We start from the raw sequence: 22947 nt of genomic DNA, 5'->3' as shown, positions 1-22947 counted from the left end.
CAGCGTGGCCTCGAAGGGCGTGAGCAGAGAGGGACCCTGCCAGAGCTCCCTGGAAATGGAGAAGCAGCTGAGGAGAAGGGTATCTCAGAGCAGCCCCCGTGCCGAAGGCGCGTTTTGTTCCAGCAGAAGCTGAATTTGTGCGGCTGGAGGTGTTGGAGAGGACAGGCTGGAAGCGAGTAGCCGTCGGGCCGGCTGTGAGCATCAGCTGTCCGAGCTGAGCCCGTGTTGGTGTTTGGAGGCTGCAGAACCAGCCTGGCTTCCTCCCTTGAAGCCAGGACAGCGGGGCCGTTCTTCCCCACCTTGGTAACAGCTGCTGGGAATAGGCCAGGCGCTGGGACGGGCTGAGGTGAAATCTGGGTGGAATCACGCCTTTTGGCCTTGCGATGGGGCGTGGGCACCTGCTGGGGCAAACTCTGCCGAGGTCCGGGCAGCATTGCCTCTCGTCTTCCCCTTAAATCCTGCAGCCACGGCTGCTTCTGGGTCCAGCCTCTGCAGCTGGAAACGCGCAGGGGTGCTGCGAAAGCCGCTCTGGGCACCCCAACCCCCCCGACCCGGCGCCTGCGCGGGGGCACGGCCGTTGTGTGGGCGCACGGTGCCTGGGCCGTGCGAGCAGATAAGCCCTGCCCTCCCGGCACGGCCGAGTTTCTTTGCTGCTGAGACGGAGCCCTGGGGAGGGGGAGGCCGTCGCGCGCTGAGCACGAGGGTGTTTCTCGGTGCAGACTTTGTTCCCAGAGGTGCTGAGCGCCTGGATTTTGCACCGGTGGCATTCTGCGCTTTGCCGTGCCGAGGCCTTAATGGCTCAGGCCCCCGCCAGCTGCCCCTCCAGCAGCGTTTTCCCTGCTGAGCGTGTGCTGAAAACGCCTCTCTCAGGGGTGATGCTTTCCTTGTTTGGTTGGAACCAGGAGGAGCGAGCTCTGTTTTGGAAAGCCTGAAGCAAACACCTCTCCTCCGCGCCCTCGGGAAGTGAAGCGGAGCTGGGCGTTTGGAGAAGGCGATGCGGCTGGCTGGCAGTAACGCTGGCGAAGAGCTGAACAAAGAGCTGGACGTGGCAGGAGGAGGCCCGGCTGGCGGGAGGGCGGCCCGGATCCTGCGAGAAATGAGGCTGAGGTTTGCTCCCGAGCGAGGAACGGGCCTCGCACCTCGGCGATCCGGCAGGACCTGCTGGTGCCTCCGGCCGGGAGAGGGAAGGGCTGCCCGGGAAGGACCTGGAGCGCCCGTTCCTGCTCTGCTGCTTGCGCTGTTGGGTGGTCTCGGTCAGCTCTGGGTTGCTAAACTGGGGAGATCTGGTGTTTAGACTGGAGATCTTGCAGCGTTTCAGTACTTAAAGGGAACCTATAGGAAAGATGGGGACAATCTGTTTAGTAGAGACAGCAGCGACAGGACGAGGGGTAATGGTTTTAAACTAAAACAGGGTAGGTTTAGGCTGGACATAAGGAAGAAATTCTCTCCAATGAGGGTGGTGAAACGCTGGAACGGGTTGCCCAGAGAGGTGGTGGAGGCCCCATCCCTGGAAACCTTCCAGACCAGGTTGGACAGGGCTCTGAGCACCCTGATCTCGTTAGCGGTGTCCCTGCTCGCTGCGAGGGGGTTGGACTAGGTGACCTCTGGGGGTCCCTTCCGACCCAAACCTTTCTATGATTCCATGATGGCTGGTCTTTAGACCTCCCGTAGGTGCTCTTTTCCCACGTGCTTTGAGCCTGGCACCCGGCAGAGGGTTTCTCCTTGGGTCCGAGTGGGTGTCGGGCTGCAGACTGCAGCTTCCCTGCTGGAAAATGGGGAACTGAGCTCCCACAGCCGGGAACCTGAGGTCTGAGCTCCCACAGCCGGGAACCTGAGGTCTGGTGTGCGCATTTCCCTCTGAGCAGGAGCAGCTCGGGGGGTTTGGCGTGGAGACGACGGCTTAGGAAACTCGCCAGGCGCTGCCTCGCTTTGTCAGGAGCTGACCTCCCCGGTGCCTGCTTCTGCCCGAGCTGTTGCAGCTTCTGCAGCCCCGTTAAGGGGAAGAAAGGGGGGGTCCGGTCAGCTGGGGCCTCTCGGTGCTGCTGGGGTTTGACTCGGACCTTTCCCCCTCTGCGAGGTCGTGAAAAAGCAGAGGCCCCACACCTTCTGCCTCGCTCCGTCCTTCAGAGGGGCCGCAGGGATGGCCTGCGCTCCCCCGTCGGATGGACTTGCTCTCTCTAACGTCTCTCCTGTGTGGTTCTTGACGCATTGCAAAGCCCCACAGCGTCCTTGGGCTGCTCTCGTCGTACAAACGGTGAACGCAGGGATTCTGGCCCCCTTCTCCCCTGCGTGGTGGGTCCCGGTCCCGCCGAGCTCAGGGGACCGCGGAGGCTGCTGCTTCAGCGCGTGCAGACCCCTCCATGTCCCAGAGCTCCCTGGAAGGGGCCAGGACACGTTCCTGGAGAGGGGGAAGAGCCTCTCCGGGGAGATGGAGGGTTTTGCTTTGGGTTCCGAGCGGAGGGGAGGATGCCAGCGCTGCCCGGGCACCCCGCAGTCGCTGCTGCTCCGTGCAGCCCCGTCCCTGCGCACCCTGCCCTGCCGAGCGGGTGGCAGCGGCCGGGAGGCCGAGCCGTGCAGTTTCTGGATCGCGGCGCTGGCAGGTGGCCGGGAAGGGGGGGCTGCACCGGCCGTCAGCCGCTGCGCTGGGGGACAAGGCGGCGAGGAGGGACCCCCGGCTCGCATCGCCACCGCCTGCCGCGCTGCCCCGGTCGCCGCTGGACCATCGCCATCCCCCGAGCCGCCCTCCCGAAGCGCCAGGGCACGGAGGAGTTTGGGGCTGGGTGATGTCACTTGTTTCTCTCTCTTCTTTTCCCTCCGAGCCTCCCCTCCCACTGCAGCCGTCCCCGCTGAGCCCTGACCTCGTGATGTCATGCTGGGAGTAGGACGTGTTGCTGGTTCTTGTTTAACCAGCCTGCCTTTCTATCGTTTTCCCCCTCGCCTGCACGTGAAACCTGAGACCACTCTCTGTCCCTTCCCCCCTTTTTTTCCCTCTTTTCCTCCCTCTCCGCTCCATCCAGAAGCTCCTTCCCGTCAGGTTGGTACCGGGCTCTTGTCCCTGGCACAGCGGCTGCTGCTCCAGAAACGCAGTGGGGCTGGCGTTTGCACATTGTGCCGCTGAAGGCCTGCTAGATCAGCAAATTCTTCAATCAGGAGGCAGGGAGAGAAATCTGGTGTGCGGGCGAGGGTTGGGTGCTGTGGGTGGAAATGGGCTGTGTGGGTCGGGCTGCGGCTGCGGAGCCGGTGGATGCAGTGGGAGCAGGGACATGGGAAGGGGCGGAGAGGCATTTGGGGGTACGGAGGAGCGTGGGCCGGGTGCAAGGGGACGGGCAGCAGCAGGGGCTGCCGGCTGCGACGCCCCGTTGAGGCTCCGTGAGGGCTGGGGCGTGGGGGTGCCCCTTCCCTGCGAGGGCTGTGCCCCACATTGCTGCCCTGGGTGCTTCTCTGCCAGCTTCCTGCGGCCCGGGAAGGCGGAGGTGGTGCTTCCTCCCTGGCAAGGAGGAGAAGAGGGGGCGTGGGAGATGTAATTCCACGTCCGTGGATCCACAGGTTTTAATTTTGGATTCACAGACGTGGAATTAAATAAAGACTTTTAAAGTGCAAGAGCCGTCCTTCGTGTTAGCCTTTGTTTCTCTTCTGACCTGTGTTGTCTCTTCCCAAGCTTGGCTAAATCCCTTCTGTCTTTTGTATTGGCAAAACTAACTACAGTTCTGGAAAGTAGTGAGGGGCGGCTAACGACCGTTGAAGCTGGAGGATGTGTCTGGCACCGTGCTAGACACCAGAAGGTGCTTCCCAGAGCAGCCGGCCCGGGAGGGGCCTGCGCAGAAGCAGCGTGGGGAAGGATGTAGCTCCGACAGGTACGGGGTTTCGGCGGGGTGGGAGCCATCGGCGGCAGAATGAGTCCGGGTGTGACGGGAGATGATCCTGGGCTGGGTGCTGCTCCGGCTCCGTTGCGTGGCGTTCACATCGCCCCGTGCCTCAGTTTCCTCACACGTGACAGGGAACAGGGCCTAAAGCCCAGCTTCGTCAGGAGTGTGAGCTCGTTAGGGTGTTGCCTGTACAGCAGGCCTCGCTCCAGAGGGAAGCGCTGGTTGGAGATGAGAAGAGCAGAGCTCTCGTGCAGGGTCAGCGTTCGGTTTTCTGCGGGGCTGGCAGCCACGCGGCCCGTGTTTCCGCAGCAAGCCGTCCTGCCAGGTGGTTCCTGAGGAGCTTGCTGTCGGGCTGGTGGTATCTCTTACACTCCTTTCATCTCTGAAATCTCGTTTACTTTCTGGCCCTCCCTCAGTTTGGACAGTGAAATGACACTGTTCTCTGTCACTTCAAAAATACCGAGTTGGTTTCGGCTTCTTGCTGGGAGAGCGAGCTCTGCCTGGCTGCTTTCGGGACATTTTCCTGTCTGCAGAGACCCTGCTTGGAGCAGGGCACTGCGTGTCGCAGCGGGAACTGAAGCTGTACCGTCTACACAAAAGCCACGCGATTTAACGTGGCGTTCTGCTGCAGAGCCGCGGCCGCTCCTACCAACTTGTGCAAAACTTGTCAAAGCTGCGCTGCTGGTCCCAGCACAAAGGAGAGCTTCGCGTGTATCTCGCGCAATCTCTCGACCACGAAATCCGGGCAGCTCTGCAGCGCTCCGGGCTCTGCTCCGGGCTGTGCTCGCTGTGAGGGGTTGCAGGGCTGCCGGGAAGGCAAGGCACAGCTGCTGCACCGCAGCCTTGTCCGTGCCGGGGCCGATGCCACCGCTCCCGTCCCTCCCGGCAGCAGCCGCATCAGCCCTGACCGGGGCTGTTCCGAGGAGCTGCCCTGCCGAGACGGGAAGGGGAGCAGATGAACGCCGGCCGCTGCAGAAGCACCCGAGCGCGGGGCTGCCGCGGGCTTTGCTTTGCTGCTCTCCACCAGTTGCCAGGGACGGCTGGGGAGGGTTTGGAGAGCGAAGGGAGGCGCTGAAATGGAGAAAAGCTGCGCCAGGTGCTGCGCGTTTGTTGCTCGGGGAATTTGCCCCCGTCCTCCCCCCCTGCGAGGTCCTCTGAAGATTGTCTGCGAGGTCTCTGCTGGGAGTGAGATTGTATAACACCCAGAGCTCGTCTGGCTCATTAAAAACAGTTGTTCTCACTGGTGACGTCTCCTCTGCACAAAGGCTGGGGCTTTTTAGCAGGGGATCAGTTTTAAAATAGCTCCGAGAGCCCCGGGAGGACAAGAGAGGCGGCGATCCGCTCGGCTCCCTGCCGCCCAGGTGAGCCTGTCCTTATTATTTCGTGTTTTGCAGCAGCCGGCGGCGCGGGTTTGTTTTCCTGCAGGGCTCCCTGGGCGCTGGCGGCTCGAGGCCTGGCAGCAGCGGCACGGGGACAGGCTTTGTCAAAGGTTTCCTCTGTGCCTCGGAAGCTAATCCCGCCTGTCACGTGGTGCCGGGAGCGCAGCCGTTCCCGCTGGCCTCGGACGCGGCGGACGCAGGCAGGGCCGCAGGACCCCGCACGCCGCTGCGCAGGGCCGGGCGCTTGAGCAGGGCTTCGCTTCGTCCCGGAGCCCAGTTTTGGACGGTGATTTTTCTGCTTGTTTTGGTGCAAACTTGCTGGCGGGCACCGAGTCCCTGCCAGGGTCAGGAAGGGAAACAGGAAAAGCAGCTTTTAAAAATAGCAAGCCCTTGAAATAGTCCCAGCCTTCGGCCTCTTTTGTCTGAACGGCTGCGGAGCGGCCTCTGCTCGCCCCACCGGCCGCTGGGCCAGGCTCGGCGGCAGGCGGCCGGGGGCCCGGTGCTTCCGCCGACGGTGCCGGCCGCTCCCGCGCCGAAAGCGTGCGGTGGGAAGCCTTCGGGTGCTCGCGGCGTCGAGGGTGAGTGTGCAGTCCTCCGGGCCCTGCCGAGCCCCGGGTGGGGCAGCGCTTCGGGGCCGTTGCCGGCGCGGGCTCCGGCCGGAAAGCGGCTCTCCAAAGCGGCGTGAGCGTCTGAAGGGCTGCGCGGTGGGCATGGCCGGGTGGGCTGCGAGGGCGGGATCCGCCGAGCGCGTACGGGACCCGCGCGGGACCGAGCTGTGGGGACGGGGAGTTGCCTCTGGTTTGGTGCACGGAGGAGGACGTGGGGTGGCGATGGGGGAGCGGGCGTTCGAGCTCGGGCGCGAGCGGAGCTGGCACGTTTTGCGGATTTTAAGCAGGAGCTGTCTGGGGGGAGGAGAGCAGCGTCGTCTCCACACGTGCTGTGGCCAGGCTTGGTGTCGGCGTCCTGAAACAGCGGCCTGGGCAATCCCCCTCCAAGGGAGCAGATAAACCCTGCTTTCAGCAGAGGCTTGGCTGCTGGAGAGGAGATTTTTAACAACACTTTCATCTTTTTGTGGGATGCTAAATAAGCAAATGAGCCAGAAAAATAACAGTTGTGTTTCAGCAGGTACTTACAGTCTTATTATTTTAGCTGTGAGCCTCGTTAACTTTGGGGGGGCTTGCAGTGGTTCCCCTCACCCGGACTGGCTGAGGGTCTGTGTCTGGGCAGCGCTGTGCTGGAGCTGGGGCCGGTTTAGCTCCAGGCCAGCTTCCCGGCATTGCTGATACGAGCTCGGCTTCGGTTTGTCGAGGCCTGGCCGGCGACAGTCTCTGCTGGCGGCGAGCGCCGGGGCTCTTGCGCTCTCGGATTTGGTGGGGAGGTGCTTGGGTTGCTGCGGGTCTGCGGACTCGGACCGGGAGGGTGGAATCTCCTCTTCCTTCCGTTGGTCTTCCAGCGCTTGTGGGTTTTGATTGTCTGTGCTGGGCTGCGGAGCGCGGCAGCCCCGGGCCTGCCTCTTGCCCAGCCTCCTGCTGCTCTGAAGGGCAGAAACCTGAACCTGGCAGCAGAGCCCTAGAGAGCTGCTTCCTCCTCCTCGCGGGGACCAGCTGAAACGCGTCCCCGCTACGTCCCCGCTATCGGCACGCGTTCAGTACCGTGCCGGGCTGCCGCCTGCGGTGGCCGGAGCGGTCCCCGCACCCAGCTTGTGTCCCGTGTGGGACCGGACTGTGGTGGCACAGCTGAGCCCGAGCGAAGCTGTGCTGCCAGAGCCGTGTCCTGCCTGGGCACCCAGAGCCCGGGCAGCCGCGCTGGGCGCTGGCGGTGGCTTTGTGAGCAGCAGACGAACGCGCAGCCATCTCCTGCTGCCTGAAACCGAAAGCCTGGTGATTACTGGCGTGACTTGCTTTAGCTCGGGTTTGTGCCTGTGCTCATTATGCAAATAACGGGCTGTGGCTGCCCTGCTTTTCGGCTCTAGGCCCGTCTCTCCAGCCTTGCGCTTGGCTGGAGGAAGGGCTGGTTTTAGGACAGCGTTGATGATTTCAGTTCAAAACCCTGCGTAACCTTGGGGTGACTTTTAGAGAGGTGACGTCTGGCATTCCTGACCTGAGGAGTCACCTGCCGAAAGGCTGCGGCTCGCGGGCACGAGGCGGCTCGGTTGGGGTGGAAAGGGGATGGCTGGGGTGGAAGGGAGAGCTTTGGGCTGGAAAGGGGACGCTGGTAACTCCGTGGTTTCAGACTCGGCAGCCTGTGCCAAATTCCTTCTCTGGCCAGGGCTTTGGTTACGCAGCTCGGCCTCCTGGCTGGTCCTGGGATGTGTCCCGTTCCCGAGCAGCGCGTGGCTCCATCGCCGTGTGCCATCTCCAGGTGGGGCGGCCGGCAGCGCTGGCTGCGAGCTGAAGCCCTGGTCTGCGCGCTGCGCGGAGCTGCACAGCCCTGCTGGTGTTCTCCATCAGGGTAGGCACCTCCGTGGGGTGCTTTCTGGGGTGATCCTCTGCCCCATATGCTTTGATGTGTTTTTGGTAGCAGGCAGGATCACAGAGCGGGGACTTTCAGATGTGGAGTCTGCTGGCCTCTTAATTTAGAGCCAGGGCTGTGATGTTCAGGGCGGGCTGGCGAACAAGTCTGGCAACCTGCTGGTCTGCAGCTCTTCCTCGTCAAATCTGGAGAGGAGTTGGGACCTTTTCCACAGGTGGGTTTGGATCTCTGACTCCTTCCCTCCCCTGTGCCGGGGTTTCCCAAGCTGTGGAGCCGGGGGACCGGTGAGCACCCTGCCGATGGGCGATCAGCCTGGCTCTGAGCCACACGACCGTGGACGGGTCCTGCCCGTGCTGCGGAAGGCAGCCTGCGTGCGGGGGGCTCTGCTGGGGTCCCCCAGCAGAGAGCTGTTTCTGTGTTGTAAACTCTTTTTTTTCTGTGAGGCAAGATAGGTAACACCACTTAGCCGGTAAGGTTAAAAATACCATTCCCTGCCCCCTCGTTGGCTTTGTTTCACCTAAGAAAAATAGTGCTTTTGCTTAAGAAAATAGCTGTGTTTGGAGCTACCAAAATAACTCCCGTGTCAGCCTGGTGGAGTTCGAGGTGGAGCTGGGCTCTTCCCGGCTTTGCTGCCTCCTTTTTGACCAGAGTTACTGACTGGAGACCGAGCCTCCCCTCTTCCGTCAGAAGGGGCTGAATGAGAGAGCTGAGGCTTGGGATTTCTAAGAACAACACAAAAACTCCTTCTGGGGCAGAGACCTTCCCGTTAACACCAAAGAGGGAGAAATGCCGCGTAGTCGGTCCTGTGCAGGGATCCTGCAAGGAGCAGCCTCCCTTGCGGTGGGAAGCCGTCGGCTGAGGAGCAGCTCTGAGAGCGTGGAATCCATGAACGGTTCCTAAGTGCCTTCATTCCTGCCTGGAAGCCGTGAGCTTTTAAAAAAGAGGCAGAGGATCATAATCCGTTCTGCTTTTAGAGGCAGGGACGCTAAAAGGAGGGCGCGGTTGGCCAAGACAAAGGTAGGGAGTTTAAAGGCAAGAAAGGACTGAAAGTTTTTAGTGAGGGGCTGGGAAGGAAGTAACCAAAGGAAGCACGTGGAAAGGTCCGTGGGGATCCACAGACCCAGCTGTGGGCCCAGAGCAGTCAGGTGCTGTGGGTTCGCTCTTTCCTCTCCCCATCGGTAAAAACAAATTCAGGGTTTACGGCAGAGCGGGCCTTGAGCACAAATAAAAGCGAGAAGCCAGGCTGAGCCCTGGGCTCGTCCCTTGTGGCGTCGGCACAGGAGACCGCTCCGTTTGCCTGAATCCATGGCGAGAGGAGCGGGTGGTGACGCAAGCCAGCACTTCGGAGATGGGAGTGACTTCTTCGTGCCCAGAGCCGGGCCGCGCACACAGTCCTGCCTCTGCCAGCGTCTCCGGGCTCTGCTCAACCCGGCGGAGGTTTGTCCTCGTGCTGGTGTTTGCTCTTGCGCCCTGTCTGGGAGAGAAGCTCTGCTCGGCAGCTTTGGGCTTTCAGCCTGGTCTGGTTTCGCTCGGGGAGGTGTGGTGGGGGGAGGATTTGTGCCTTACTGGGAGCGCAGTGAGGCTGGGACCTCAGTGTCGCTTGTGAGCCATCCTCCGGCATGGGGAAGAGCAGTGTTGAGCCTGAAGACAGATCCATCCTCACCGCAGCCTTCAGGCGCCGCTCGGCTCGCTGACCCAAAGCCGCTTCGAGGACGGAGCCAGCGCTCTTCCCCTCCGCGCTGCACGGAGGAGGATTTCCCTCGTGTCGCCTCTTCATGGGAACCTTTTCCAGTGCAACAACCTGCTTCTCTCTGCTTTGCTGTAAATATTTGTATCCTGCTAAACGGTGATTAGAAAAGTCATTTGAAAAACAAATGTCCTTGTGTCACGCTGTTCTCGGCAGAGATCCTGCGCTGAAGAACCAGGTGGCAGCGCTGGAAGAAGAGCATAGCGTTCGGTAGCTCCCCCCGCTGCAGTATTTGAAAGCCTGGTGCTTTTCCTTCGGGTCCTCTGACCAGCAGCTTCCCTGCGCTGGGGTCATGGCGGAAGCCCTGCATCATGTGGAGCAGCACGTGGTGAAAGCTGGTTTCAGAAGGTGGAGGGAACTGGCCAGAATCTCCTAGAAAGAAGTCCTCTTCCCCAGAGCCGGTGCTGGAAGATGTTTAGCAGCAGGACCGGTGGCCTGCGGGGCACATGCGGGCAGCAAAGGCTGAGTCTGCTGTTTGGGATCTAGGTTATCAGCTGCGCTGTGGGGACGGTCTCTTCCCCCGAAGGCAGGCGCGTTTTGTCATCGTCCCAAAGCGGAACAGGACGTTTGGTTAAAAACCCCACGTGTTTATGGGGAGGTACAGAAGCACAGTCCCACTTGTGCTCTTTGAGACGTTATTGCTGTGTGTTTCGACGGTGCTAAGACCCCCTTCCTGTGGCTCACAGGATGTGCGCGGCGTGGCTGGCGCGGCCTCGGCCGTGGCGTCCCCGGGGTGGCTGCTCTGCTCTCCCGGCAGCATCACCGGCTAGAACGCGGCTCTGCTGTGCGCCTCGGTGGATTTCCTCCGAGGGTGCCCTTTGCTTGTCTCCCTGTGGCTCGTTCCGATGCTGAATCCTTGGTGCTTTTGCAGGCTGGAACGATAACTCCGGCCCTGCAGAGCTGCCCTTTCTGTGCCGTCCTCCCCTTCGGCCCGAGCGGAGGGTGAAGCGCCAGTACGCGGTTGCCCTGTTCACTTCTTCCCCCGCGATGCCGCAGCGGGATCTGTGGGGCGGCCGCGGGGGCTGCTTGGCCGTGGCGGAACAGAGTTCTGGGCTCCCCAGTTCAAGAAAGATGAGGAGCTACTGGAGAGAGTCCAGCGCAGGGCTACGAGGATGAGGAGGGGACTGGAGCATCTCCCCTACGAGGAGAGGTTGAGGGAACTGGGCTTGTTCAGCCTGGAGAAGAGAAGGCTGCGAGGGGACCTTATAAATGCTCACAAATATCTGAAGGGTGGGTGTCAGGAGGACGGGGCCAAGCTCTTTCCAGTGGTGCCCAGCGACAGGACAAGGGGCAATGGGCACAAACTGAAGCTGAGGAAGCTCCAGCTGAACCCGAGGAAGATCTTCTTCCCTCTGAGGGTGACGGAGCCCTGGCCCAGGCTGCCCAGGGAGGTTGTGGAGTCTCCTTCTCGAGATATTCAAGACCCACCTGGACAAGGTCCTGTGCAGCCTGCTGTAGGTGACCCTGCTTCAGCAGGAGGGTTGGACTAGATGACCCACAGAGGGCCCTGCCAACCCCTACTATTCTGTGATTCTGTGATTCTGTGAAGCGATGCCGGTAGGAAGTTGCCCATTTGTGTTTTTAAAGGCAGCGTCGCCCTGGAGCAGCTGGTTCCTTGGTGGCCCGCAGGCCCCGCGCTGCACCCGGCGGAGATCCCCTTGGGGTGACCTACGGTGAGAGCCAGACGTAAAGCTGGACTAAGCCTCCTTGCTAAGCTGTCTGACGGGAAAACCAGCAGAGCCTTTGCAGCCCTGCTGAGCCCGAGAAGAGCTGAGCCGGGCGCAGAAGGGCGTCTGCCGGGCACAAAACAGAGAGCAAGCCAGGTGTGAGAGCAGGGCTGGGACAGCTTCTGAGCTCCGCTTGGCCTCCAGCGCTGCTCTGTCGCCAGGTGCTGGTGCTGGAGGGGGCGAGGGCTGGTCGAGAGGCTGCCAGCCGCACAAGCTGGTTTTTGCTTCGGATGCAAGCAGAGCTGTGATCGCTGCTGCTCACCTCCGAGGAGAGCCAGGCCGGGTGGGAGCTTGTCTGGCCCTCCATTGCCCTCCATCCACACCACAGGGTCTCCGAGGTGGAGATGGCCGTCGAGGCGCAGAGGAGCTCTCCCAAGGGTGCAGCCCGTCCCTGGGCAGCACCAGCGTGCGAGGGATGCTGTCCCGGCCTGCGACGCGGTGCCCTCTCGCAGGGACGCTGCGCGCTGCCAGCTGCAGCCATCAGCAGAAGCTTCCTGCGGCCGGGGGAAGCCGGAGCATCACGTCGAGGCGAGATGGGGGCCTGAACGCTGGAGCGGGGACGTGTCTGCGAAGAGACGCCGCTCCTGCAAGGGCAGAGCTGCTCTGCCTGCACCCCTGACTGGGCAGCAGAGCTGGAGACCAGCTTTGTTAGTCCTGTTGCCTGTTTGGCCAACACCAAGAACCCGTCCATCCCTCTGTCCATCCATCTGTCCATCCTAATCCTCACAAATAAGTGGACAGGACTGAGGAGATAATTAAATCTTTATTAAAGAAATGTGTGTCACAGCAACGTGTTTGCAGCGCGGAGGGGTCTGGCAGCGGGGACTCTGGACCGCTCCCCCCTGCAGCGACCGGTAGGACGAGGGGACGGGTGCTGTGACCTGGAGATGTGACAGCTGAAGGCCGGGAGGGTGCTCTGGCTAATCTGTTGAGACAGACGCTGCGGGTTTTCTGCTCGTCAGTGGCTGGGCAGCTTTCAGAGCCGTGACTTGTTTCTGGCACAAACCATGGCAAGGTCGAGGGCTTCCAGCACGGGGCTGTGGGGGCTGTCGGTCCCCCGGCTGCCGGCCGTGCAGGCTGAACTTCTCCTTTGGTGCCGGTGGGTTTTAACTGAGCCAAGCTCCCCGGGAGGGAATCCCTCCCTTTTGCAAAGAGCAGATTTACCCACGATGTGTGTCGTCCTCGTCCGGTCTGCTGCGGCACGTGGCTGCCGGTGGGTTTGGCCGTGGCCGCTGGAGCAGCCACCCCAGCGCCGGGGCAGCGGGCAGGCTGCGGGTCTCCTCGGAGCAGGCTGCGAGCCGCGGCCGTGCCCCGCCGCGCAGGCTGTGCTGTCCGAGGAGCGGATTCGTGTCCTGCCGCGGGGAGCAGGGCGAGGGCAGGCGGGCAGCGAGGGCTGCAGCCGCCTTGGCTGCGCCTGCGGCAGCCGAGAGGCAGCGCCCGGAGCTGGGCAAGAGGAGGCTGCCGGGGCCGGCTCCCCGTGGGGCTGCGGGGCGTTTGCCTTTCCCCCTCGCAACCCCGAGAGAAAGGTTTCTCTTTTGCTGGCTGCTGGCAGGAGGAGCCGTCCGCCCTCCACGCTACGACCAGCAGGCCTGGGGGCCGTGCACCCCCATCCCATCTCCGAGACCCCCTGATCCGCTCCCTTGGACAGACAGACACTCGTCCAGCTGCTCTCCAGCACCTGGGGGGTCCCCCATCCTCCTGCCTCCTTTGCCTGGTGATCCTCATAAATCGGAGTCTTTTCTGCTGCCTAAGCCACGTCCCCTGGCTGCAGCTTAATCCCGGGATTTCGCACCCAGCCGGCAGTGGCAGGAGGAACATTACTCCCTTTGTCTCAGCCGCAGCCATGTTATGAAACCTGTTGCCATGTCTCCCCTCAGCCTCCCCTGTTTCTTCATCCTTTGCTCCCCAGCCCACGTGTTCGAGGCCTCTTATCTGAGTCTTCTCGATAGCGTCTGCATGCCGTCCTCGTGAGCCGTGTCCTCGCGGGGCTGGCCTTGGCACGGCCTTGCTGCCGTGGGGGAAGAGGACGGCTCCTGCGCCGTATGGAGCGGCCCTGACGCTGTGCTGCCCTGGCGAGGCGCGTGCTCTCCCTGCAGCCCTCTGCTCCCGCCTCGCCCGCTGCCTCCCTGCCGCCCGCCGGTCCCCTGCCGCGGAGCTGTGCCCCTTCCTCAGCCCGTGTGTGCGCGGGGAGCGGCTCCGGCCCTGGGGCACTGCTCCTCGCCAGGCTGCGTCCCGCGTCGCAGGCGTCTCTCCCGGGGTGCTGGGATCCTTCGGAACTTTCCTCAGTCCTGGGGGGTGATCAAAAATTGATACGCAAGCAAATGAAGCGAACAAGGCCGAGAAGTGTTGTGATGTGCCCAAGGGGCGCGAGGCGGGGTTCACAGGGAAGGCGGCACGGGGATTTTGTGCTTAGTGTGGGGCTCAGGAGACGCAAATTCCCCTCGGTGTCTGTGCTGCCTGTCTCCGACGGCTTCGTCCGCGTGCCCAGGTCACGGTGCTAACGCTTCTCTCCTTGCTCTGTTGCAGACTCTGCCACATTCCCCACCATGGGGGACATGAAGACTCCGGATTTCGATGACCTTCTGGCAGCTTTCGATATCCCTGACATTGACACGAATGAGGCCATCCACTCCGGCCACGAGGAAGCTGACGCCCACATCAAGCAGGTCCCCGGGGAGCCGGGCCCCCCTGACCACGTCCTCCCCCACACGGACATCACCGCTGTCAGCGTGATCGTGAAGAACACCGTCTGCCCCGAGCAGCTCGATGCCCTGGACGGGCGCAGCAAAGATGGGCACGTCATCGGGCCCCGCTTGCTGCAGAATGGCTTCGGGGCCGCCGAGATGCCCAGGTCCCCCACCTCCAGGTCTGTGGAAGCTGTGGCGTCCTCCAACGGGGAGTGTTGGGTGAAGGAGAAAGGCCCCAAACCCCTGGATATCTTCTCCCATTTTAGCCCTGATCCCAACGAAGACAGCGCTGCCAACCTGATTGACAGACCCCGGGAGTGTAAGCCGAAAGAGAAGTCCCTCGCCGTGCCCTCCCTCTCCCCGTCTCCCACCCCGTCGCTGGACTGCAAGGAGCCCATGGGAGAGAGCGCAGAGAACCTGCCGCCAGCTTTCCCGCAGTCCTTTGAGACGAGCCAGGCAGGGGGGGCAAACGGGTCCCCTCCCACCATCGCCTGCATCAAAAAAGAGGAGTCTGACTCGGAGGAGGTGGGCCGCGAAGCCAGCCCGAAGGGCCTGGCTGCAGCCTTGGGTGACAGTCCCCTGGATCACCTGAAATCGGTCACCGTTCGCTACTCCACGGATGATTCTCCCATCACGTCCTGGCCCGGTTCCGACCCAAACCTCGACAGTGGCACCAGCAGCCTTCCCGAAGTGAAGCACTCGCCCGCCAGCCCCCGGGAGCCGTTCTTCAAGCCTTCCTCGCCGGTGGTGCAGAGCCCCAGGCTCCCCGCTTCGCCGAAGCACCTGGACAGCATCTCCCTCAAGGAAGAGCAAGAAGTTCTGGAGAAGTCGATGGGAAGTCCACAGAGTATGTCCAGCGCTGAGGAAGAGGAGGAGGAAGACGACAACAACAACGATTCCCCTTCTTCCAATTCCTCACGGCCCTTGAAAGTGCGGATCAAAACCATCAAAACATCTTGTGGCAGCATCACCCGAACAGTGACCAGGGTCTCGTCAGATTCGGAGCCGGGCTCCGCCAAGGGCCCAGCCGAGCAGAGCTCCCAGGACACCTCTCTGGAGGGTGCCGGCTTCTCGGCAGACAAAGAGGAAGGGATTGCGCTGGAGGTGGCCAAGGAGAAAATGGAGCTCTCCAGCCCCTTGAAAACCATCGAGGGGCCAAAAATCGTCAGTGTTCAGCTTGGCAACGGCACCAAGCTCAAAGGGACCGTCCTGCCCGTCTCCACCATCCAGAACGCCAGCAGCGCCATGCTGATCGCTGCCAGCGTGGCGCAGCAGAAATCCGTGGTGCTGCCAGCAAAGACGGGTAAAGCCGTGGCCAAGAACATCATCAACCTGGTGCCACAGACCCTGCCCAAGGCCGACACCAGGACCAACGTCAGCACCGTGACGCAGACCGCCACCATCACCACCACGGCCAACCAGAAGGTCAACGGCACCACGGTTGTGATGGTGCAGCCGCAGAAGCCTTCCCCTACCATCGCGGGCACGGTCATCTCCAGGAGCCAGTCCAGCCTTGTGGAAGCCTTTAACAAGATCCTCAACAGTAAGAACCTCCTGCCGACGTACAAACCCAACCTGAACCCTCCGGCCGACGCGAGCCTGGCCCTGCCTCCCTTCGGTTACCGCTGCCTGGAGTGCGGGGACTCCTTCGCCCTGGAGAAGAGCTTGGCTCGCCACTACGACCGGCGAAGCATGCGCATCGAGGTGACCTGCAACCACTGCACCAAGCGCCTGGTCTTCTTCAACAAGTGCAGCTTGCTGCTGCACGCCCGGGAGCACAAGGACAAAGGCCTGGTGATGCAGTGCTCCCATTTGGTCATGAGGCCCATCGCCTTGGACCAAATGATCGGGCAGCCGGACATCACCCCCCTGGTCTCGGTGACCTCCTTCCCCGCCAGCAAAGTGACTGGCGTGGCTCAGGACGCCTTGGCCGCGGCCAGCGGGGCTCAGGACCTCCCCATCCTGCCTCTGAGCAGCAGCTCGGAGCAGACAAACTACAGCTGCTTCCGCTGCCTGGAGTGCAAAGAGCAGTGCAAGGACAAGGCCGGGCTGGCCGCGCACTTCCAGCAGGCCGTGGCCACGGGGACCACCAGCAGCACGGTACGGAGCGGGCAGGGCGGCGGGAGCTGGGCTTGGAGCCGCAGCAAAGCGTCCCTGGGCGAGCGGGGCAGGTTCGGGCGGGGGGGGCCTCCCCGATGCCATCCAGGCAGCGCCCGCCTGCGCGCGCCCGATTCCTCCCCGTGTGAACCTCGGGCAGGAGGGAGAACGCGGGAGCCGGGCTGCGGTGAACGCCCGCGCGGCGCTGGTGGAGGGGAGCGAGCCCGCTGTCGGGCGCGCGGCAGGGAGGGAGCAGCGGGTCCCCCAGTGTCGGTGCCCCGCGTGCTGGCACCCGCTGCGGGACGTCGCCGTCCCCGCGGAGCCATGTTAGAGCCACGGCCGCTGCTTCCTCTTTCTCCGGCCTGAAGCGCAAATGGAGTCTGGAGAAACCAGGCGGGGGGGTTGGGTCTCTTGGGGGTTTTTTTTCCCCTCTTGGAGAGCCAGCCGTGAGCTCCTGGGTGCTTCCTGCTGCTGCCCACAGGTCCCGGGGTGCCCGGGCGGGCAGCGTCCCGCAGACGCGCGGGGTCAGCGCTGCCGAGGGTGACCTTTAACAGGCAGGGAGCGAACGCAGGTCCGCAGAGGAGCCCTGTCCTCCCTGCGCCACGTCTTCACCTGCCCCAGTGTCCCGAGACGCGCAGCCCCCTCGGCTGCCTGTGCAGAGGAGGAATTTGCTGTTTCCTGGTAGCTCTGTGTACGGCGAGGCCGCTGCCGTGGCCGGGACGCTGTTCGAGCGCGGATATCGGAGCCCTGCTGCTGTGGAGCGGGGCTGCTTTCGGTTTGAAGGTCACCGGCAGCGCCGGGGTTCACGTGCTTGCATGGAGCGTCCCGAGGAGCTTTGGACAGGCGAGGCTTTCCTGCTCCCCTCCCCTGGCCCCGCCGTCGGAGGAGGGTTTGGGGCGCGGGGAGGGCCGGGCGCCCACTGCGGCTGTGGCCGGAGCAGCGAGAGGACACAGGAGGAGGAGACGAGGGGCAGGAGAGCTGGGGGAGTCGTCCTGGCCGTCACGGGCGGCAGCGCGGCGTTTCTAGCTCGGAGCCCGTCTGCGGGCAGCGCCTGGGCTCGGCGGTTCAGCCTGCCGATGCTGGCAGGGCAGAGCCCGTGGGCAGCCCTCGCCCAGCCAGCGCCGCTCTGTCCCCGCACCTGGAGACGGGCTCCTCGCCAAACCAACACCGCCTGCAAACAGGTTTTTTCCTTTAAAACAAAGAGACCCAGAGGCTTTCCTTGGCACAGCGAGGGATGGGGATGGCTGAAGCCCTGAGCCTCCAGAATCCTCTTCCTCACCTGCCACTCATCCCCTCTCCCTTCCCGACATGGCCCCGTCCCCGCTCCGTCTCCCGGCCTGTCTTTAGCTGCTCTTCCTGTCCGATGTCTCGCTCCCTCTTGCTGCCAAAATCACCCTGGGGTCTCTCCTGGCAGCGCCGTGGGCCCAGTCGGGGTACGGGCAGCGAGGGGAGCCCGCGGCAGGACAGCCCGCTGCGCGTGGCGTCTGGCTGGCGCTGCCCCGTGCCTTCCTCGCCCCGCCTGCGCTCTGGTCATCGCCTCCGTCGGGGCAGCTGCTGTTGGAAGCCCCGTCCCGTTCCCTCGCGTCCTCGTCAGCCTCTCCCCTCGACATCCCCATGTCCGTATCGCGGCGTGGAGCTGGAAATGGTTCCAGAGGGGTTTTGGCAGCTGGTTTGAATACGGCCCCGCTCCCTCCGGTGAAACTCCCTTGCTGAGCGGCTGGGCCCCGGCTAACCCGGGGCACGCGCTGGGTCTGGGACCCATCTGTGGTGGAAAGCCTGGAAAAGGCGTCTTGTCTGCGTGTGAAACGCCCTCAGCGGTCACCCGGCAAGCTGGCGCGAGCCGGTGATCTCCTGAGACGTGCCCTGCAGGGTCCCGGCACTTCTGCTCCCCTGGTGCGGCGCGGCTGGGGCTGCTGCGGGAGTTGCGGGCCGTTGGCCTGCCCGTCTCTGGGGGGCTGGGAAGCCCTTTGGTGCAGGTGGGGACGCGCCAGGCTGAACCTCTCGATGCTCTCGTCCCCCCAGGTCTGTACGACGTGTCCCATGATCATGTCCAACCGCTGCAGCTTCAACGCCCACCAGCGGATGCACAAAAACCGCCCCCCCCACGTCTGCCCCGAGTGCGGGGGGAATTTCCTCCTGGCGAACTTCGAGACGCACCTGAAGGAGGCCTGCCTGCACTTCTCCCGCCGGGTGGGCTACAGGTAGGGCACCGGGCTCGGGGCAGAGGCGCCGGGGGGATGCCCAGCGCCGGGGGGAGTCCCGGGGCTGCGGCGCGTTGCCCTGCTGCAGATGGGGCAGGAATCCATGCTCCCGCTCCCCACGGGTGCTGGGTGCGGGGCTGGGGTGAACACCGCACCTCGGCCCTGCTCTGGCTCCCAGCCCTTGAATCCCAGGGGGATTCGCTCCTCCCGGCCGCCGTTCCGACCCCCGTGGTGGCTGGCAGCGTCAGACCCCCGCCGTCTCTCCCTGCTCCGTCTGACGAGCTGCCAGGGCCCCGGATCCACCAGTGATGGGCGGGACTGGGTGCTCCAAACTGGAGTTCTCCCAGAGCCCAGAACTGGTTTGGATCCTGGTGCCTGCTGGGGCAGGGGCTTGTCCCAGGCCCCGTGGGCGCGCAGGGAGCAGCCGTGGGCCCTCGCGCTCCGGTTTCTCTCTGCTGTTGGCACTGGGCGTGCAGCGGTGTCGGCGGCACGGCTGAGCTCCCCGCACCGCGTCCCCCCGCCCCGGCCTCCCGCTCTGCTCCCTCTCCAGGTGCCCCAGCTGCGCTGTGGTCTTCGGCGGGGTCAACTCCATCAAGTCCCACATCCAGACCTCCCACTGCGAGGTGTTCCACAAGTGCCCCATCTGCCCCATGGCGTTCAAGTCGGCCCCCAGCGCCCACGCGCACGTCTACACGCAGCACCCCGGCTTCAGCAACCAGCAGTCCAAGTAAGCGTTCCCCTGAGCTGCCGTCCCAGCAGCTCTCGCCGGGAGAACCGGGAGCACCCTCGGTGGGGGCGACCGCGGGGGAGTGCTCCGCACCCTCGTGGGGGACTGCATCCGTCTCGTTTTTACTTTCCCGTCCCTCGGCGTGGGTCGCGCTGCGCCCAGGGCTGCTCCACCCTCCTGCCAAGAGATTCGTCCACGTCCCTCTTGACCCACACGCGGGCTGTGCTGACAGGGGTGGTTTTTCCTCCGCCAGAATGATCTACAAGTGTGCGATGTGCGACACGGTCTTCACCCACAAGCCCCTGCTCTCCTCCCACTTCGACCAGCATCTGCTCAACCAGCGGGTCAGCGTCTTCAAGTGCCCGGACTGCCCGCTGCTCTTCGCCCAGAAGCGCACCATGCTGGAGCACCTCAAGGTAAAGCCGTGGCCGCGCTCGGCGCTCCTGGCACAGCCCGTTGATATGAATAGTTGAGACCGATCCCTCGCCAGGGGCGTCCGAGCCTGGCTTAGGGCTGTCGGTTCATCACGGGCACAGTAGGGCCCTGAGACCTGGTCCCCTTGTCCCCGAGACCCTGTCCCAGAGCCTGGGGAGGTGGGGCTGTCTGGGCAGGCTGGGGCCTCTCCTTGCGGCCCGCTGCAGTGCTGGGGGCAAACCCCGGCCCCAGGGAGCTGCCGACACTCGTCGGTGCCTTCCAGAACACTCATCAGCCCCAGAAGCCCAAGGAGGACCTGGCAAAGAAGACGGCCGTCCTGCTGACGCCGAAGCAGGAGCCTGTGGAAACCCCTGTGTCCAAGATCTCGGAGGAGTCGTCGTCCTCCACGGAGGAGGATGAGCCCCCCAGCTCCCCGGAGCTGCGCAAGACCAAGCGCAGCCGCTTCCAGCGCAAGACGGTCAACAAGTCGAAGGGCAGCGGGTGGACGTGCGGCGTCTGCCACTCCTGGTTCCCGGAGCGTGACGAATATGTCTCCCACATGAAGAAGGACCACGGCAAGGTGAGGAGAAGGCTTGGGGCTCCGGCTCTGCCGAGCCCTGGGGAATGCTGAGGGCGGGGAGGGTTTATGGCATGGAGCAGCGGGGCAGACACCCGTGGGCGAGGAGAGGGGTCTGGAGGCAGCGCTGAGCGTGCGACCCCCCTGCCTCCTTGTTTCTTGCAGTCGGTGAAGAAGTTCCCGTGCCACCTGTGCGAGCGCTCGTTCTGCTCCGCGCCCAGCCTCCGCAGACACGTGCGAGTGAACCACGAAGGCATCAAGCGCGTCTATCCCTGCCGGTACCACAGCACCTTCCTCGGGTCCTTCCTCGGGGTCCGGTCCCGTGGGGCTGACTCCGGTTCCCTCCGGTCCAGCTGTTGGGGGGAGCACAAAGCTACAGATGGTCGGAGCGTGGTGGGGACTGGACAAGTGTCTGGGGAGGAGGGAGGGGCGTTACTGGGAAGGACCCCGGGGTTCTGTACCCCCTTGAGCTACGTGGATGAGCCTGTTTGTGGTTAGAGCCGGGGGTCGCGATGCCAGAGCCGGCTTTCCCCGGGGAGCGAGGGCGGGAGCAGGCCTGGGGCTCGGCTCCCGGCTGCGCGGCGTCGCCTCATGGCCTCCCTGCTCTGGCCCCGCAGGTACTGCACAGAGGGCAAGCGGACCTTCAGCAGCCGCCTCATCCTGGAGAAACACATCCAGGTGCGGCACGGGATCAAGGTGACCGACCAGACAAAGAGCCAGGAGGTCGTCATCGCCCGGATCGGGACCGGCGCCACGCAGGTACGAGGTCTCTGCGGTCTCTCGAGGTGTCCCCAAAGGGCTGGGGCCCTGCCGAGGTTTTGGGCAGGGCCGAAGGCAGCGCCCTGAGCCCTGGTCCCGTTGGCTCTTGCCTCCCGGGGGGTGGCAGCTCCCTCCGTCCGTGGGGCCCAGTTGGGCGTGTGAGCTTCGCCCCCCCCTCTCCCAGCGCGGCAGGGACCGAGGGGGCTGGCTCGGCCTCGCGCCGCGGGCGGGGGAAGGGCTGCGTAGAGCCGGGCTGCGAGGGTGCAGCCGCCTCAGAGGCTGCTTGCGGGAGCCCCTGGGCCGGGGTAGCAGGCGGGGCCGCAGCGCTGGGGCCCGTGGGACGCGCTGGGAAGTCCCGAGCAGGCTGGGTGCTGCCGGGAGCCGCCGCGCGCCCCTTGCAGCTCCCCCGCCCCGCTCCCGCAGGTGTCCGGTCGGAAGCGGAAGTTGTCCTCGGACGAGGGCGACTCGTGCAGCGAGGAGCCCGACAGCACCACCCCCCCCTCCAAAAACCCCAAGGGCGACCGCAAGGCTCCCTTCCGCTGCCGGAAGTGCGGGTACCTGGCCAGCAGCTCGGCCGACTTCCAGGAGCACATCCCCCAGCACCGGACTGACGAGAGCTCCCACCAGTGCCGCGAGTGCGGGCTCTGCTTCACCTCCCAGGTCTCGCTCAACCGCCACCGCTTCATCACCCACAAGAAGAAGAAGGGCGCGGGCGAGGTGGAGGAGCCGGGGCCCCGCAGCCCGCTGGAGGGGGGGGCCCCGCACGCCGCCGACGGCAAGCTGTCCTGCAAGGTGTGCGGCCGCTGCTTCGACAGCCAGCTCAACCTGAAGACGCACTTCCGCACGCACGGCATGGCCTTCATCCGCGCCCGGCAGAACGCCAGCCCCGAGAACTAGGGCCCCGGCGCAGCGGGGCGAGCCCTGTACATAGCGCGGGGGGCTGCCGGGGCGCGCCTGGGCCCCCCCCACCTCCCTCCCTCCTTCTGGGCAGTGTTTCGAGCTGCGAAGAGACGAGAGCCCGGCGCAGCCTGGCCCCGCGCGCCTGCTCGCTGCCCCCCGGGCCGGGGTCTCAGGCTCCGGCTGCCCGGGGCCGGTGATGGAGGGCAGAGCCCGGCCCCGCGCTGGGGACCCCCGGCAGCTGCGGGGGGCAGTGGCTGTCGTGCCCCGGGGACCCCCTGCCCCACAGCTCCGGGGCCCAGGCCGGGGCAGCTTCTCGCAGCAACACCCCCCTCTGTTTTTCGCTCCGTCCCTGCGGAGCGCTGGCTGCTTTGGGTTCGGCCGGGAGCCGCAGGGAGAAGCCGACGTCGCCATCGTCGCAGCCGCCCCGGCCCCTCCGTCCTCCACCCACGGCCCCCGGCCCCTCACCATCGCCTGCGCTGGCTCGAGGCAGCGCTGGCCTTCGTCTCTCGCACCGGCAGCCTGCCCCGCCGAGGACGAGGAGGAGGAGGAGATCTTCGCTTGGCAGATGAAAAGCAGAAGCCCAAAAAAGGCCTCTGGGTGAGGTCAGCGTGAGCTGCCCCCCCCGACCCCTGAAAGCTGCGGCGAGGAGGCATCGCCCCGGCCAGGATCCGTGCGGTGGCCGCCAGGAGGGGATGCTGCCGCCGCCTGGGACGCTGCCGGTGAGTTGTGGGGGCTTCTCCCGGGGTGCTGGGGGCTCGGCTCTCCCGGCTGCTCCTCTTCCTCGGTGCCCCCCAGGGCCAGACTGAGCGCCCCTTGGCCCCGGTGCCCCCCGTCCCCGTGTGGGGCAGCGCTCGGCCCCGGCCCAGCGGGGGTCTTGCTCTCACCGCGGACCCCCAGCACCTTCGGGGACGGCGCAGAAGCGCAGCGGGCGCAGAGACTGCCTGCGAGTCCCGCGGGTGCAGCGCCTGTGCTTGGGGGGGGTCAGGGCCCCCCCCCCCCCCATGTCCATGACCGCTCCCAGCCCTGTAAAGTTGTATCATACACTAAAAGTGACGAAACCCCAGCTCCTGGCGTGCGTTCGGGTTTGGGTTTTGGGGGTTTTTCCCTTCGGCTGCAGGGCCGGGGGGGTTGGGTGTCCCCCCCCCCCCCCCCCCCTTCTCCCGGCCGGGGCAGCCCCGGCCCTTGCTGCGGTGGAGTCAGCGGAGGGGCACTTGCCGGCGGGGGGGGGGGGGGGGGGGGGGGAGCTTTTAAAATAAAACGACAAAAATATGAGAGCAAGCAGTGGTTCCCCCAGCCCCCAGCACGGAGCCCCCCCCCGCGCCCCCCCTTCCCCTCCCGCCCCCTGCGTGGGGCAGGGACCGTGTAAATGATGTTTAATAGAGAGAAGAACCCAA

The 22947-nt window shown here is 64.5% G+C and overlaps 1 protein-coding gene across 2 annotated transcripts in view; it reads left to right on the top strand.

Annotated features, from left to right (window-relative positions):
* Positions 1-22935, top strand: part of ZNF687 (zinc finger protein 687) — a 28541-nt gene extending 5606 nt beyond the window's left edge. The window contains exons 1-9 of one of the 2 annotated variants that reach the window (XM_075445091.1): positions 1064-1107; positions 13718-15978; positions 17998-18176; positions 18727-18903; positions 19157-19319; positions 19601-19897; positions 20060-20172; positions 20512-20653; positions 21077-22935. In XM_075445091.1, coding sequence (XP_075301206.1) covers positions 13738-15978; positions 17998-18176; positions 18727-18903; positions 19157-19319; positions 19601-19897; positions 20060-20172; positions 20512-20653; positions 21077-21550 — 3786 coding nt within the window. In that variant the 5' untranslated portion in view covers positions 1064-1107; positions 13718-13737 and the 3' untranslated portion in view covers positions 21551-22935. Of the gene's footprint in view, positions 1-1063; positions 1108-13717; positions 15979-17997; positions 18177-18726; positions 18904-19156; positions 19320-19600; positions 19898-20059; positions 20173-20511; positions 20654-21076 lie in introns of those variants that run through there. The other variant, XM_075445090.1, reaches the window with a different exon arrangement.
* The last annotated feature ends 12 nt before the right edge of the window (positions 22936-22947 follow it).

Source organism: Opisthocomus hoazin, chromosome 30, assembly GCF_030867145.1.
Source record: "Opisthocomus hoazin isolate bOpiHoa1 chromosome 30, bOpiHoa1.hap1, whole genome shotgun sequence".
Lineage (NCBI taxonomy): Eukaryota > Metazoa > Chordata > Aves > Opisthocomiformes > Opisthocomidae > Opisthocomus > Opisthocomus hoazin.
This window is presented reverse-complemented; position numbering and strand designations above follow the sequence as displayed.